The sequence below is a fragment of the Zootoca vivipara genome, chromosome 4 (assembly GCF_963506605.1).
Source record: "Zootoca vivipara chromosome 4, rZooViv1.1, whole genome shotgun sequence".
Lineage (NCBI taxonomy): Eukaryota > Metazoa > Chordata > Lepidosauria > Squamata > Lacertidae > Zootoca > Zootoca vivipara.
This window is the reverse complement of record NC_083279.1, coordinates 23783559-23801090: the sequence shown is the minus strand read 5'-3', so window position 1 is coordinate 23801090 and position 17532 is coordinate 23783559. Positions and strand designations below refer to the sequence as shown.

Below are 17532 nucleotides of genomic sequence, written 5' to 3'. Positions count from 1 at the left end.
TCCAGAAGCGGCACCTCCAAAATGAGAGATGGACGGTGCTACTAGCGGGATTGCGGACCTGCACTATGAGGAACAGTCAGGATGTGAACACAGAGGTGAGGACAGACTGGAGACAAAGAAATGGTGTTGTGCTAAAGGGGCCTATTTAGCTATTGTATGTCCTCTCGAGTCTGATGTAGGCACACACGTTTCCCAGTCTCGTAAACCACACGCAAGAGACTGAGAAGCATTACATCTATACTTGACCTCATTCCTAAAGCACAAGGCCAAATCCCGTTCCTTTTCCCAATTCCTGTTAAATTAGACATGGGCAGATAATTTAAAAAAACAAAAACAAATATAATTTTAACAATATCAGCAGCCTTGAAAAAAGAAGCCGTGCATCTAATAGCTATTACCTTTACTTTCATTGCAGATAAATGCAAATAAAAGCCTGCAGATTTTTTGATGTATGCAATGAAATTTACTGCACTATGTATATTTACAAAATATACATAGAAAGGGGGAAACGGCAAAAAAGCAAAATACATTTTGTACCAGCTCTGCGCTTCTGTAAGCACACTGTTGCATAAACTAAAAAAAAGTATGTTTCGCAAAACACTTCTTTTCACTTTGTGTGTTTTTTTCTTATAAAAATAATGACAAACACCAACTGAGCACAGTTGTGCCATTCAAAACATCAGCAATTCATCTGATCCCACCCTAGTGCAATCGCCCATAGAAACATAACAGCTGCCACTTCAAAACAATTGTAGGACTAGAATAAAGTCTGATTTTAGAAAAGAATGATTAAAACAACCTAAACGTAACAGCACAAAGACATAACGCAGCACCAACGATTTGATACCGTGGCTTACAAACATTACGAACCTTTTCATAAAGGTTCTAGCCAGAAAATCTAAATATGGAAAGACTAAAAAGTAGTCCTACAATAAATTCCTAAGAATTAAATTGGTCAAAATTTCGATTATTGGTGGACATATATGACCTCTGATTAATGATCCAAAGCAGCAAGGAGCACGAGAGTCTTAGCTCCCAGTCTAGTAAGACTGGCACTGGCATTAGATATTCTCAACAATACATGTTGCTGAAAACCTGATTAAATGTAAGTCTTAAGAAGTTTTAATGGACAAAACCCAAACCAATGTCTACATTGATTTCTGCCAATAACAAACTATTTGACGAATTTGGAGCATGAAAATATAGGTTGTAAACTAGTTTTATAGACTAATGGCAAAACTGTGCAAACTGGAATAAACCAAAGAGTATTTTATTCCCTTATGTAGATGTGATACATGCTGGCAGATTCTCCTGATCGGTGCAATGCTTTACTTACAATAGAGGATCTCCACCATTGCAGCCTTGTTTAAGATTAAATAACCTGGGTCCTCAAGACACAGTGTAAGTTGGATATATATCTGAGTAATTGAAAACAGCAGCTTTGCTCAACATACAGGTATTTACAAAAATACATATATATTTTTCTGGAATAAAGGGGAATTATTGATATCTGTAACAAAAAAAAAAATTAAACTGCTATTAGTTGTTTATGCCCCGTTACCTTTTTTTAAAAAAGTAAATGTCTCTTAAATGCCTTTGAAAAATGTGCATTTCACTGAATATGCCCTATATCAACACTTAACCATTCTTAAAAAGATTTTTTTTTTACTTAGGGTATTGAAGATCACCTGTTCTTAGACACAAGTTTTATGCACAATTAATAGTTTTCTAAGACTTGCTGCATCAATAAATGAACATTTAGGATGGGTTTCAGCATCATCTGTGCTAACATACAAAACCATGACAGTCTACCAAGTTTGTAAGGATATTATTCCAGAAGTGGAAAGGTTAGAGCAGCGCTGAAATACTTATGGCAGCAGTTTCCAAACTGTACCATGAGAGATTGTGATGTGTGCCTTGCATGCACTACTTTATACCTCTCAGAGAAGACAGTCCTTAGACAACTTATATACAGTATCTTCTTTCTCCATTATGTGGGGAGTGACATCATCCCAACAGAGGAAGTAAGGATGTACAGGAAATGCCTATCACAACCCACGTTGGAGAGGAAAGGCACTATCTCTGAAACTTGGCTGATTAGACAACGGAAATGGCAGAAGGCTATTAAATGGGTTGCCCCTGCAAAGTTGAAAGAAGGCTCTCTGTTCCCTATTCTAAGAGCTGACCAAGAAAATGCACATTTGTCTTTCTGAGTGTCACTTGAAGTGTGCCTCCAATTCAAACCACACCTTAACTATCAAGCATTTAGAAAATGCTGGTTTAGAATCAGAATGGTAGTTTACAGTCCTCTTATTCTAGAATAGCCCTGTGGCATTTCCAGTGACCTCAGTTGGGTAAGTCTAAAACAAATGGGTACATGGACTACAAGTGTTGGCACAAATATCCAAAACGAAAACGTTAGTATGCATAATTTGAGGAATCCAGTATGAAAACATGGCAGTCGCTGCTCTGTTCACAGGCCTGACCCTTACAGTGCTTCTCCAATGGCTGAATCTTGGAATTGTCCCGAGTGTGGGGTGCAAACCACCACAAAATGTCACCTGCCAAACTTGTGCCGCTATGCAGAACAAGCTGTATTTACATCATTGCAAATATTTACCTGTGCTATTCTTAGCACATTTCTCTGATAATCACTTGACGTGCCACTTGTCAGCCAAAAGAAGGAGAAGAGCTGGAGTCACCACTAAAGATATTGCTTACTGAATAAGTAGGACAGTTGTAATGTTATTCATGTTTTTTCTAAAACTTACTTGAATTTAATGTTTGGCGCGTTTTGGCACTTGTGCAGTAAGCTTCAATGACTTTTAGAATCTGAGCGTCTTCCTCTAATGCAGCAGTACCTGCAAAAAATAAAAAGGTGGTATTTGTCAATTCAAGACAATATTAAAATATGCAATAGCTGGCACACCAATCCCATACACATACCTCTGAAAGCATCAACTGTCTTATGTCAACATGGCCATGGCATCCTGTCTTCCTGGGTTGACCTGCTGCATGAGAACCTATCACCACTAATCCTGTATACCCCTAGGTGATTCTCCATCCAACCTTTTACAGTGGATTGACTTTGTACAGTGACTATTGTTGCTAGTATGGTGCTGCTAGTCCCTCCCGCTTCGCCAGCATGGTATCATTCAACGTAACAAAATATGTGAAATGTTAATTTCTTGCTGAGATAATGTAAAAAAAGCTTGCCTATCACAGGGCAGTCCTATTATCAACTAACTGTGGAATGGTGACTGCTGTCTTGGCTTTCAGAACGTTAAGCTGCATCCAAATGAGTCATGCTCGAGATTAGATCCGCAGAAATCAAATGGACTTTTAAGTTAGTCAGGACTAATTCAAGTCTGCTTATTTGAATGGGCCTAGCTCTGAATGTGACTTAGATGTGTACAGCTCATTATACCTGTATTTATGAAAGGAAGAGCAAGCCATATAACCACTGACCTTGTACATTTAAGCAGAACGATATGGATTTTGAGCCAAGGGTGGGCAGAAGGTATTGGTATCTAATGGCAGATCCAAGTGGTTTCCAGTAAATCAGCAAAAATTCTGATTCCCAGTTGTTTAACAACGGTGATTTTTGGACTAAGCAGAAGGAATGAAAAGCCTTCACTCACCCACACTGCAAAACACACTTACTTTTTCTCAGTGAAAACTCTTCTTCTGATGGTTTCCGTTCAGGTTTTCGCTTGGGCAGTAGTTTTTTCATGGTTTTGGGACTTTTGCTGAGATCCTAGAGTTAAAAGAAAAGGGGGGAGGGGGACACAAATACACACAAACACAGTGAAAACCTACTTGTGTCAAGGTATCAAAATACACCAATAGAATAAAAATGGTAAAGGGCCCAACAGTTAAGTCCAGTCGCAAATGACTCTGGGGTTGCGGCGCTCATCTCGCTTTACTGGCCGAGGGAGCCGGCGTTTGTCCACAGACAGTTTTTTCTGGGTCATGTGGCCAGCATGACTAAGCCGCTTCTGGCGAAACCAGAGCAGCACGCGGAAATGCCGTTTACCTTCCCGCCGGAGCGGTACCTATTTATCTACTTGCATTTTGACGTGCTTTCGAACTGCTAGGTTGGCAGGAGCTGGGACCAAGCAACGGGAGCTCACCCCATCACAGGGATTCGAACCGCCGACCTTCTGATCAGCAAGCCCTAGGCTCAGTGGTTTAACCACAGCGCCACCTGGGTCCCATAATAGTTGTCTTACCATGTATCAAAAAACATTTACCGCTAGTAACTTAACCGTTTTTGATGCCATCCATAAGGCTTACAATCCTTTCAATTACCTATTTATCTACTTGCATTTTGACGTGCTTTTGAACTGCTAGGTTGCAGGAGCTGGGACCGAGCAACGGGAGCTCACCCCATTGCGGGGATTCAAACTACCGACCTTCTGATTGGCAATCCCAAGAGGCTCGGTGGTTTAGACCACAGCGCCACCCACATCCCTCACCAATAGAATAGCAATACACTATTACAAACTCTCATTCATGTGAACCATTTCTCCCCATTCTGGGTTGTTGCCTAAAAATACACAACACTACTTTTTTTCTTTATTAATGTTTATATTCAACTTTTATATTAGTGCAAAATGTAGCTAACAAAAATCAAGTTTGCATAAATAACTACAATTTAAAATTACAGCATAAGAATCATAAGAATCTGATGGAGAAATGATAAACCGATTTTGGTCTTCTGACACACGGGACTCAGCTAGACTGGTGAAGAAAAGTGATTTACAGTCATACCTCGGAATTCGAAGGGAATCTGTTCCGGAAGTCCGTTTGACTTCTGAAATGTTCGGAAACCAAAGGATGGCTTCTGATTGGCTGCAGGAAGTTCCTGCAGCCAATCGGAAGCAGCAGAATCCCAGTCGGACGTTCGGCTTCCAAAAGAACATTAAAAAACCAAAACAATCACTTCCGATTTTCAATCGTTCGGGAGCCAGAACGTTCGACTCCCAAGGTGTTTGGGAGCAGAGGTATGACTGTATATGCGTTGTATGTGTGATATAAACATTGTGCCACCAGATGGAGATTTGGAGTCCTATTTTTCTCTACCTGTTTTCCCTGTTTAAATTTACAACGCTTTAAACTGAAATGCTTCTTTGTTGTGTCTAGATCCAGCCACGGCCTTCTATTGTGAATGTAGCCTCAAGAGTTCAACTTAGCACATTTCCTTGGCTTCCAACAGTTGATAAATAATAAATTTTCAGCCGTATCCAGTGAAATCGCCCTGCCCCCACCAAGGTACTTCCTCTCCCCCTCCTCTCCCTGTGTGACCCCCCCCCAATCTGCTCCAGAAGTCCTAAAGCAGGTAGGGATCCACGGGTGAGGAGAGGGAGAAGAAGTTCCAATGTACAGGTGGAAGTTATTGTGCTAATAGAATGATACAACCCTGTGCACTGAATTAGGATACTGAAAAGAGAACACCAACAGATACATAGCGCTTCAGTTCTGCTGAGCAAACAAGCTAATTTACAGGAATTCCAAGATATGCTAGTCTGACTGTGAACTAGACATCTGTTTAAAAAGTGGACAAGGAAGTGGTGGAAAAACATGGCAGAAATCTACTGAATGGCCTGAGTCAAATGTGTTTGCACACTGGGCCTCTCCTTGCCCTTTTGCTCATACATACCCAATTCCTCCTCCCTCACTTCCCAGTTTGATCAAATTTTGCCTGGCTCCGATGCAACAGAAAACTATGGTTTGATCAATATCAGAAAGGGAGAGAAGGAATCTGAATATCCAAGAAGAGGGGAAAGTGTATGAGCCCAATATCTGGTCACCATGGTTTGCTGTTATAAGTCATTGGGCTGCTTTGCCTCTAACACTGAACCATGGCTTACCACTATGTGGATATGCCCAAGTGAAGCGTTGGGCTCATGTACTCCCCAGCCCGCTCCTGTATGATGGAAGGACATGCGTCAATTTTACTTTCAGTTTCCAAGCTTCATATGAAGCTGGCTTGTTCAGCAACTATCCATGGTTTGTTCTAAATCAAGATTGCTGGTTTGCACATAACACTAATGAGTTGCACTGAAAGTAATCTCCGTTGTAATCTTCCTCCAAGCTGCACTGGAGGAGGAAAGCACCAAGACAAAAAGATTTTGAACTCCTATATAATCTTGCTGCTCTAAAGATAAGAGTGTGTGTCAATTTTAGGAGCTGCTATTAATAAAACCCATTTAAACTATTAAAACTACAAGAGACATTTGCTGGGCAAAAACTACTGGTGAAAACAGAAGGTCTGTGCAAATTCAGAAACAGAGCAAACAGGAACCCTGCTGTCTCGGTTTCTGTTTTTACAATATTAAATTTTGGCTGAGGAAAACTGCACGTGGCCTGGAGACAGTGAAAGCACAATTGAAGGAGGATTTGCTTTTTATATGCCAACTTTCCATAGTGTCTGATCCATCATCATTTCAAGAACATTACTCTCTCTATTAAATATTTCCCCCCATCCTTTCTCCCAGTAAGAAATGTGGCTGAAGAGAAAAAGTGTATGGTGTCCCAAAGTCAAATTGGATATTCCCACTCACTGCCTAGAAAGCACAGCCTTGGTTAATTGTGACCGACTCGATGCAAGCTGAATCTCAGCTGGAATCCTTTATGTTATCCGTATAGAATTCTGACCTGGAAAGAATTTAGACTTCTCACTGGGTTGCACATGCTCACCTCTTTGTAACAGAGTGCTGCTGAAGGCCGTAATGGAGGTGCTGGCCTCAAGCAGCTCAAACTCCATGGCTTAGGAGTCTTGGGAGGCTCCAGGGGTCCCCAGTTTATAGTGGTATGAGGCGTCCCATGATGTGAAGGATGTGGAAGAGTGTGGTATACTGGAGTCAGGGGCATTTGCTTGCTGTCTGCATGCTTGCTGGATGGTGTTACAGGATGAGAAGGAAGCTGCCAAAATGAACAAACATCACACAAGCAAAGAAAGAACAATCAAAAGGGAATGCCATGTATAACCCTACACCAGTAAGCTTTCGTTATTAAATTTACTGCAGTAAGACAGGTTTGTTGGAACTTACCAATCTATTAACACTATGGTATGGGGTTAGCACATCACAGTAAACCATAGTTTAAAATGAGCTATGGTTTAATGTGAATGCTTCTACCTGCTGCAAACAAAACAAATCAGAGTTTGGTTTGTCTTTGTGCCCGAACACAAAGTGCTTCTTTCCCCCCAAACAAATCACAATATTTCATTAATACCCTACCACAGGTCCAACACCAAGTACAATTAAATTATCAGGATGCATTCGTTTGTCTCCAGCAACACAGGAAAAAATGGCCTATTTTAAACCCAATGGTACTAAAGGCTGGTGGCCTCTTACCGTGTGAGATGGCACCGAATGAGGTTTAATAGCAGGCATCCCAAGAGTAGTCACTTTGGTTTGCTTCTGCAGATGATCTACCCATTCATGCAAATCTTGTTGGTTGTTACAAGATACCAATATCCGTTCAATCATATTTCCTGGAACCAAACAGAAAATACAGAAGGAAAGAACGGTTGTGTTGAATTCTCACATTAGCAACAGCCAACGTGGCAAAACGCTTTCGTGTTTCAAACAAATGAACATATTCTGCTTCCTAAGGATCAGCACACTTCTCCTGAATCTGGTGTCTCCTCCACATCATCTTACCACAATTTGGGAATGAAAAAAGAAGAGTGCTTCCAGTTAAACAAGCATTCCTTAGATTTCCCTTGTCCCTTTAAGGACGAGTAATAGTTGGTTACAGAATATATGGGAGGTTTGCAGGTCACAAATACAAATACATATGATGTTTAGGGCTTTTCTCCCTATGAACCACTACTAACCCTGCACAACGATGGTCACCTCACAGAGACTCACCACTACATCTCCAAGAACCAGCACTCTTGTTTGGAGTGCTACGGTCAGCTAACTCTGCTTAGCAGAGAATATGCCTTGCTCAGGATTTAGCTGGTGTTAACTCTCAATATTACCTGTGCTGTATAATTTCCAGGCACAAATCAAGGTGCTGATTTCGACCTCTGGAACTCTAAATCAGGGGTGGGGAGCCTATGGCCCTCCAGATGTTATTGGGCTCCAACTTCCATCAGTCCCATGGTTAGGGATGATGGGAGTTGTAGTTCAGCATTATATGGTGGGACACATGTTCCTCAACCACTGGCTTGGGCCCTGTGCATCACAATATCTGTTCCTCTAGGGAATCTCTCTGGGGTCAACTGAGGAAGCCTTGCTCCAAATTCCCCACCCCGGACTTACTGTGACTTTGGGGAGGACCTTTTTAGCTGTGTTGCCCTGCTTTTGGAACAGCCAATCAGTTTGCAAGAGTTTTTTTTTGGGGGGGGTGCAGTGAAGGCACTAAAATCCTCTTCCTCTAAAGCCCTCTTCAGGTGTTCAGCTGGACAGGTGACGAGAAAAATATATATAAAGAGGGAAAGGGACACACAAATGGGCACTGCAGAAAACTTATGAAGATCAGGGTGGAGGAGAAGGAGGCACCGGAGCAGGGCTGACATGTATAGTCCTATTCCTCTGCCCACTTCTGCCCTGGCATGTGCAGGCTGAAGGCTTGAAGTGATTGCTGGCCCAGTGATCGAGTGGATTACAATTCCAGGCATCGAGACCATATTGTTATTTTACTGGTATACTGTTGATCTTTTTATTGGCGAAGCGTGTCTTGAGTTCTTTTTTAAAAAAAACCCAACCTACATAGTATTTTAAAAATGAATAAATTATAAACAGTATGACCAGAGAGGAAACTTAAAATTATCTTGTGACTTATTTTTTTCAAGCTGGCTTTTGCCACATAAAATGATACAAACAGAACCAGACAGGGAAGCACAAGGACATTACCTGATATTTCAAATGCATTTCTGTGATTTTCACTTTCTTCTAGCTTTGCAATTGCCATGCCTGTTAGCGGCAATTTCCCCTGAAAACAGACATATCAAACCATTCTTTAAACAAAATCCAAAAACATGGCAGCCTTGTATTTAAGCACTAGCCTAGGAGCCACGGATGACAAAGAACTGCATGCAGGGAAGCAAATGTTCTGCCAGACAAAAAGAAGGGAGTTCTCTGTCTCTTCTCTGTCAGCCCCCAGCAGACCAGTAACTTTTGTGAGCTTATTTACATTGATAAATTCTAAGATACATTCAGCGAATAAAAACAAACGTATGAATTGTTTTTGAGCCACGGGGCGGTTAACCAAAGACTGGGGCACAGCTTGCTCTTGAAGAGTGGTTTATGTTCAATATCCACAGTGCCGCCTTTATGCTCCTTACTTGCACCTCTACCACAGTAGCAGCAGGCTGAGGAACCTTTTTCAGTCATCGAGGACCACATTCTCTTGTGAGCAACATTACAGAGGTTGTATGTTCATGGTGGTTGGAGGTCGAAGCAGAAAAAAGGGGGTGCGCCTCCTCCACGAGAGGGCAGCAACACGAGAACAGGCCTTTTCTGCAGTGGATCCCTGCTTGTGGAATGCTCTGCCCAGGAAGGCTTGCCTGGCGTCTTCGTTACCTATCTAGAGGTGCTAAGCAAAAGTATTCCTCTTCTCCCAGGCCTTTGGCTAATTAAACAATTGTGGGGTTGATTTAGAAAATGGCGTGGCACACCCGCCGGTCCTCTAGGATTAGGAAGTGTAATACTGGCAAGCCAGTACAGTGACAGGACAGGAGGTGAAGGCATAGGTCAGTTGTACTGGGTGAGGCTTGGTGGATCTGGAAAGATTGGGATAGATCTGGCTGAAGCAGGCTTGACAGGAGAAGACCAGGATGCGTCAAACTTGGGTTAGGGAGAAACAGTGGGAGCAGGTAGAGCCTTGGAAAAGTACTGAGGGTCACAAGATAGAGAGGAGGGGGATGTTTAAAGAGCAGGCATGTGATAGGTACATGATGTGTGGGATGTGCAGTTCATCACTTCCTTCATGGCGGAAATTTTGGGGATGTTGGCAGGAAGTGACATGTACCTGAACATTACTATGCATGAGGCTGCACTCTGTAATTGGTTGGAAGCTGCATTACAAGTTAATCATTAGCTGTCAAAGTTGCTGTCAACAAATACAGGCTCCCGAGCTCCGCCAGGGGTTGGCCTTTGGGGAACTCAGCCTTGTCTCCCGTCTCGTTGTTGAATTATCCATTGCTACAAACAATTCTATAGCATTTTAAACTGTGGGGATGTGTTGTTTTCGTTTGCTATTATGGCACTTTTGGGTGTTTTTATACTGCAAACCGCCCTGTAAACTTCAGGTGAAGGGCGGTATAGAAATTTAACAATCAAACAAACCAATAAGTGACTCTTGCTGCTGTACGGTAGAGTTCATTCCAGTCACACAAAGGTCAGCCATTTCCACAAACATATATATCTCCAGCGCAGCGAGAGGCATTATTGCAATTCAAGGCCACATCTGAGCCACACAAAAGTACTTGAGGGTGGCAAGAAGGCGTGGTGAGGGGGCATGATGTTGGGGGGGGGGGAGTCCTAGAGGTTCATTTTGGCCTTCAGGAATAATGTTGCCCACTTCTGCCTTACAGGATCAGTCAGAGGATATGATACAAATGTTCCAAAAGCTAAAGATTACATAAACATAGTATGCAGAAAAAGTTATACTAAAAGTTGTTTTACCTGATAGATAAATCCACTCATTCTAGGACTGGCGGACAACATGAGCAATATGTTAGGAAAGAGAAGAAGGTATCTTTCGTTCTTTTCCTTGTTTGGAAAAAAAAGGATAAGGGGAATCATTAAAATACAAAGTTACAATTAAGTGACAAAACAAAATATCATATGCCATATTGTGATCGCAAACACTGGTATGTGTCGTTACTTTAGTAATATTAAGGCATGTCAGGCATTTTTTAAAAACAAGATTATCCGGGGGGCGGGGGGGCAACCACTTCGGGTTTTCTTTTAAACGGAGCTGCGTTACCTCACTTCCAGCACACTGAATCATGACTTGTGACATGTAAATAACATTTCCAAGTGTTTTAATGTCCTCTCCTTCCCAGCAGCGGATAGCTTCCGTTAGTATTTGGAGTTCAAGCTCCTTTCTTTTCCGTACTTCTTGACACTGTGCCTGTTGGACCAGGAGAAAATACTATGAGCCAGGATGCAAGCACAACTGAAATAGCCCAGAGACAACAGTTGCTCAGTACCATGCCTGGATCTTTTCATTTGATGTGGCTGTAGAAGAGGAGAGACACTCACAAGATGTAACTGCATCACGACCTCTCCAGACCACCAAATCCCAACTACCCTTTTTTTTTTACTTAAGACGGCTATGCGTTGCATCATTGCTGCTTTAAAGGCTATTCTATACTTGAAGCCAAAATAGAAACTTGAGGCACCTCAACAGTAGTGGGACAGCTGGTTACCAAACGGTTTTGTTTTCCCTTGACTTTTTTTTTTTAAAAAAAATCCCTTAATGTCCATCGCTTACCTTTCCTCAAGGTGTCATTAAGATTGCAAGCTATGGGTAGGGGTTGTCTCAACTGTTTCATGTATGTATAACATATAGCTCCTATAGGCACTTGAAAAAATATTACTAAAGTATAATCAGTTATAATGACTTAACTGTCCTAGTCTGACATTTCAAGCGTTTCATTTTTAAGCTGTTTCTACACAAAATATTCCAACACTTGGTTTGACTTCTTACCAATTCTTTTTGTCCTCTTTTAACAACTGAAATGTTTTACAAAGGGCTAGATATATCCTTTCATTCACTGTGCTTAGTAAACTAGAGAACACAATCAATTATCGCCCAAGGATTACTTTATATAGGACATTTATTGCCATATAAGGTTGTGTGAAATGTGTGAAACATCCTAAACAAAAGAAGCAGCTCAAGAAACTTCAAGCACAAATAATTTTGTTAAGAGTTTCAGCACACTTCTTCCCCCCCCCTGTAAACCTCAACTGCAGAACACTTTCTCAAATTTGCCTGCCTCCAACTACTTCACTACATTAAGCATTTGCACAGGAGGAGTATATCCAATTTAAACAGGGAAAGCACCTGCTAGTTCTGCATTCTGAATGACCAGGTTCACATTTAAATTCTGTTGGCATGCCAGAGATCTATGGGAAGAATGATGTGTAGGCAGCCTAACATCACACAATCAAACAGGAAGCTGGCTATGTGGACCAACATGGGTGCTTTTATGCAGCACCAGCTTTATGTTTAGATTGGGCCTGAGAGGTTCAATAGGGAAGTGTGAATCTTTATGCCAACTATGGGGCCAGGGAACCTTGTGCCAGCATCCTTTCCCTTGGTGAAAAGCAATCTGTTGTACTGGGTAGAGATGGCTGCACACTCCTTATCCTTATATGGATTTATAGTCCTTGAATTCACTCAGACAGATTTCTATATGCAAAGGTTTGAGTCATGGTCTTTCATGTAGTACCATGTGACTCCTCTTTTATCCTATGAACTGTCTGTCCCTTGAACCCAGACCAGAGTTTCCACTGGAACCATATTTTAAAAAATTCTTCCATAGCGATTCATCTTTAAATAGTTCCCGCATGGTACCCACGCAAAGTGCTCTTGTGACTTTGATACGCTATTTTGTATGATGTTTAGACTAGTATGTTGCCATCTATCACCTACGTAACTTACAGAAAGATTTTTGAAAGCTGTCATGGATTTCTGAATGTCAGGCCGGTCTTGATGATAATCCTAAAAGAATGTTAAAAGATACTTATATGCAATATGAAAGGAACAAAATTTACTTTACATTATATTCAAGCTTTACACATTCTTCTGGCATTATATATAAATCAAATGTTAAGATAGATTTCTCACATCTACGCCGCTTTAAAGGCCAGATCGATCTAGAGAACAAATTTTATTTTAAATAAGCCCATTCCCTCCCACTGGCCTGGTGACACTTCGCCTGATGGACTAACCATAAATTTGTATCCTTCACTCACTTCTCTATAAATACCTAGGGGACACAGGTGGTGCTGTGGTCTAAACCACTGAGCCTCGTGGGATTGCTGGTCGGACGGTCAGCAGTTCAAATCTGTGTGATGGGGTGAGCTCCCGTTGCTCTGTCCCAGCTGCCAACCTAGCAGTTCGAAAGCAAGCCAGTGCAAGTAGATAAATAGGTATCACTGCAGAGGGAAGGTAAACGGCATTTCCGTGCACTCTGGCACTCGTCACGGTGTCCTGTTGCGCCAGTAGCGGTTTAGTCATGCTGGCCACATGACACGGAAAGCTGTCTGGGGACAAACGCTGGCTCCCTCGGCCTGAAAGCGAGATGAGCACCACAACCCCATAGTCGCCTTTGACTGGACTTAACTGTCCTGGGGGTCGTTTACCTTTAACCTTTATTATAAATACAATTTGAGCAAGATTTCCCTAGTGCACAATTTAAGAATAAGTTGAATTACTAATGGAGATGTAACAGTAGCAGCTGGTGGGACTGCCCTGCTCTTCTGCCTTCTGAACATGCTGGGTCACTTACCAAAAAGGGAAAAGGCAAGGCAGCTGGAGCTCAGTATGGTGCAGGCGCTGTGGCAGAACCAGCCCAATGTTCCAGGCACTGCGTCCATACTGTGCCTACACCATACTAAGCTCTCGATGCCTTGCCCCTCTCCCTCTTGTCTACTGACATATTCAGTAGACAGGAGAGCAGCACAGTTCCATTGGCTGCTACTGGATGTAAAGAGGAAAAGGAATTTTGTTCCAGCCCTAAAGCTAATCAAAATATGTTTGACCCTTGCAACAAAAAATTCTATGTCTCATCATAATTTAACATTGAAACTAACCTTTCATCCCAACTCTATACGACGTTGTCAAACCAAATACAGTGGTGCCTCGCTTAACGAATGCCCTGCTTAACGAAATTTCCGCTTAATGAAAGGATTTTTCGAGCAGAGGTTGCCTCGCTAGACGAATTCGTTTTATGAAAAATTCGTCTAGCAAATCGCGCTTTCCCATAGGAATGCATTGAAATTCAATTAATGCGTTCCTATGGGCAAAAAAAAATTCAAAAAAAATTCAATGCATTCCTATGGGATTCGCTAGACGAATTTTTCGTTATAAGAAAAGACCCATGGAACGAATTAAATTCGTCTAGTGAGGCACCACTGTAGTGGTGCCTCGGTTTAAGTACACAATTGGTTACGGAAGTCTGTACTTGACCTGAAACGTACTTAAACTGAAGCGAACTTTCCCATTGAAAATAATGGAAAGGGGATTAATCCGTTCCAGATGGGTCCGCGGAGTACTTAAACTGAAAGTACTCAAACCTAAGCGTACTTAAACCGAGGTATGACTGTATGTTAAACTAGTTTTGGTAATAAGGACCAAGCCTACAAGTCGGATTACTGTGAATTTGTACCACTGTTGAACAGCAGTTAAATAGCCAAAGAACCGGTGGGGGGGGGGGCAGTTCCCAAATGATAAAATTAAACAATTATGCCAATGTAGGTTTCATGGTAAGCCAAGAGTGCCGAGAAAAACACATATGCAAAACTCCAAAGGAATGTCAGAAAAGGCCTCCAACGAAGCTTGACAGCCAAGATTCATATGTGAGAAGCACAAACAAGGCAGTTGCGCAACAGTGGGGGGGGGATGCAAGGAAGTGCAGCTGTGGGACTTTTTTCAGAGTATGCGCGATGACATCATCTGTTGGGAGTGTCTTGCTCCAGCAAATGAATGGGCTGATATCAAGACTTTCAGGTTTTACTACTGTTTGTGACAAATTAGAATAGAGGGAATCAGAGAATGAGGTCAGCTCACTATTCTAAGGCTGCTATAGCCAATCCTGATGTGGTTGTGCAGGTACGATCAGAACAGCTCCTTGCATTTTGGACTTTCCATGGGGGTCATCATTATGACCTCTTGCACTTCGAGATTTACCATTACAGCACTGCTGTTAAATACCCATCTTGTCTGAGACATCCACAAGTGTCTCTTGGGAGACTGGAGTAATAAAAAAGCAACAGGTGCATATAAAATGTGGCAATATACTCATACTATAGGCCAGAGCAAGCCACAGTTTTAGGATCAGGGCATCTTATTTTTGTCTTTGAAAACACAACCCCAGAACTCTAATGGAGTTGATCCTTCCAGACTACTATTACTTCCTTTACATCAGAAGAATGAGAGCATAGTAATGTCCTTTAGAACTCATCATTCCTGAAATGTGCCTTTAAGGTCATCATTATCAAACATCATTAAACTAGAATTTTAATGCTGCTGAGATATACCTCCATGTGTCTTTCAAGCTCTTTGAGCAACGTGGGATATTTATCCAGGCGCATAAAAGGTTTGCTCAGGCCTGTGGTCAATACAAGAATCCCAGGGCTGTTGGCTCCTTTCATCTCCATGAATTCTCCCAGCTCTTCACTGTTCATTAAAAAAAGAAGTTAAAGTTAAAACAAAAGCAAAGAAGTAAAATCAGCCAAACCAGAGAGAAACAAATCATTTCACTTCTTCAGCAATAGCCTGCTTTTCATTTTCTGAGAAAGGGCTAAGCTTCCTCATAAAATAAAAGATGAACAAGCCTAATCTTACTTGTATTTTTTTGATGGAAAACCAGTTCTTCAAGCTTAGCTTTAATTCTCTCTGAATCCCAGTTGAAAAGAATGCATCAATTTAGAGCTAAAATTAGGGCTCCCAGCACTATAAATAATCAAGTATTTCAGGTGATGTTAAACGTATTATTCATACTGATGACGAGAGCTAACGTCCAAGAAAATTAACAGTTCAAACCCTTTGCTCATGTACTTTGAATTAAGCACTATGTTGTTCAATGGCGCTTAAACCCAAGCAAACCTGCATAGGGCAAAAGCATCAGGGGAAAATCCCACTACCAAAATAATAACAAGCCACACTGTGAAATGAACATACTGGCCTTTAAGCAGGCATTGAAAGTTTCTTTAGTCTAATCATAGGTATTTTCAAGATCTGGTTCCTTTAATGCTGTTTTTTCATCTACTGTTTTTAATTAATTTATTGTATTTTATGCTATAATTTTGTTTAATTTGTTATTTTATTGTTATTGTTTAAAGTTAAGGTATACTCAGGACAACATGTTAATGTAGAAGGGTTAAAGTTAATTTAAATATATAAATACACTAAACACAAAGTTAAATTATCAATAGATTATTGAAAATTTTACAGAAGAAACACAAATAAAAAGAAGAAACACAAATACATTTTTAAGAACCACCATCGCAGTTGCATTTGTATAGCCTCAAATCTCCCACAGCAATTTAATCCACTTTAGCACAACTGAGAGAATGTCAAGAAAGCATTGTATGTAGGCCCACCCACCATCAACAAACACCCTTTTCAGCATTAAGTCACAACATTCCTCTAAAAGGAAGTCTAGCCTACCTACACATCTGTAATGTTGCATTTAACTATTGTCATGCTCTACTTAACAATCCAACAAGTGGAATCCCCGAAACTTTCCTCTGCTAGGTTCTCTTATGATTCCTTGCAAGATCTTAGTAGAACACAAGCTTAACATGAGTCAACAGTGTGATGCAGCAGCAAAAAAAGCTAATGCTACTCTAGGCTACATCAACAGAAGTATGGTGTCCAGATCAAGGGAAGTCATAGTACCATTCTATTCTGCCTTGGCCAGGCCACACCTGGAGTACTATGTCCAGTTCTGGGCACCACAATTTAAGAAGGATGTTGAGATGTTGAAATGTGTGCAGAGGAGGGCGACCAAGATGATCAAGGGTCTGGAAACCAAGCCTTATGATGAATGGTTGAGGGAGCTGAGTATGTTTAGCCTGGAAAAGAAGAGACTGGAGACATGATAGATATCTTCAAATATCTTAAGGGCCGTCACATGGAAGAGGGAGCATGCTTGTTTTCTCCTGCTCTGGAGGGTAGAACTCAAACCAATGGATTCAAGTTACAAGAAAGAAGAACCCAACTAAACATCAGGAAGATTTTCTTGATAGTAAGAGCTGTAAGATTCCTGCATTTTAGGGGGTTGGGCTAGATGACCTTTGGAGTCCCTCCCAACTTGACAAATCTATGATTCTGTAAGTCTGAAATGACCTTTCCCCATCCATACACTGAAGAGTCAAATGGGTCCTTCCCACTGAACATTCTCATTGCCAAGAAAGTCCAAGGCTAGCTGCAACACCTTCCTGCTACCACAACACTTTAGGAAAATATGGTTTTGATTTCAGGAGTAATATAAAGTTTCCTCATTTTGTGTTTAAACCAAATCCCCAAGACCATAAAAATGGTCCACAACACCACCAATATGTTCATGGACATGTACTTGACAGAAGGCTGTATGTACATACGCAATATACAATATGTGAAGTACACAGAGCAGCAACAGTTTTGATATTCAAGAGTCCGTGTATATTCAAACATAACACAGCCCTTGCTTTAGCTACAACTCACTACATCAGATAGGATCAACTAGCCAAGCACTTAAAAATAGAATATTTTAAATAGTGTTCTGAGCAACAAAGAACTTTTCTTTTTTAAAAAAAAACTGCCATTAATGGTGAACTATTTAAAGACTATGCATAG

At 41.3% G+C, this 17532-nt stretch overlaps 1 protein-coding gene across 3 annotated transcripts in view; it reads right to left on the bottom strand.

Annotated features, from left to right (window-relative positions):
- ARHGEF7 (Rho guanine nucleotide exchange factor 7) overlaps positions 1–17532 on the bottom strand; it is an 86161-nt gene that overhangs the window by 23188 nt on the left and 45441 nt on the right. For all 3 annotated transcript variants that reach the window (XM_035114324.2, XM_035114322.2, XM_035114325.2), the window contains 9 exons: positions 15231–15369; positions 12631–12690; positions 10948–11094; positions 10644–10730; positions 8871–8949; positions 7362–7501; positions 6703–6927; positions 3664–3757; positions 2772–2861 (listed from right to left, as the gene is read on the bottom strand). In XM_035114324.2, coding sequence (XP_034970215.2) covers positions 2772–2861; positions 3664–3757; positions 6703–6927; positions 7362–7501; positions 8871–8949; positions 10644–10730; positions 10948–11094; positions 12631–12690; positions 15231–15369 — 1061 coding nt within the window. The remainder of the gene's footprint in view (positions 1–2771; positions 2862–3663; positions 3758–6702; positions 6928–7361; positions 7502–8870; positions 8950–10643; positions 10731–10947; positions 11095–12630; positions 12691–15230; positions 15370–17532) is intronic.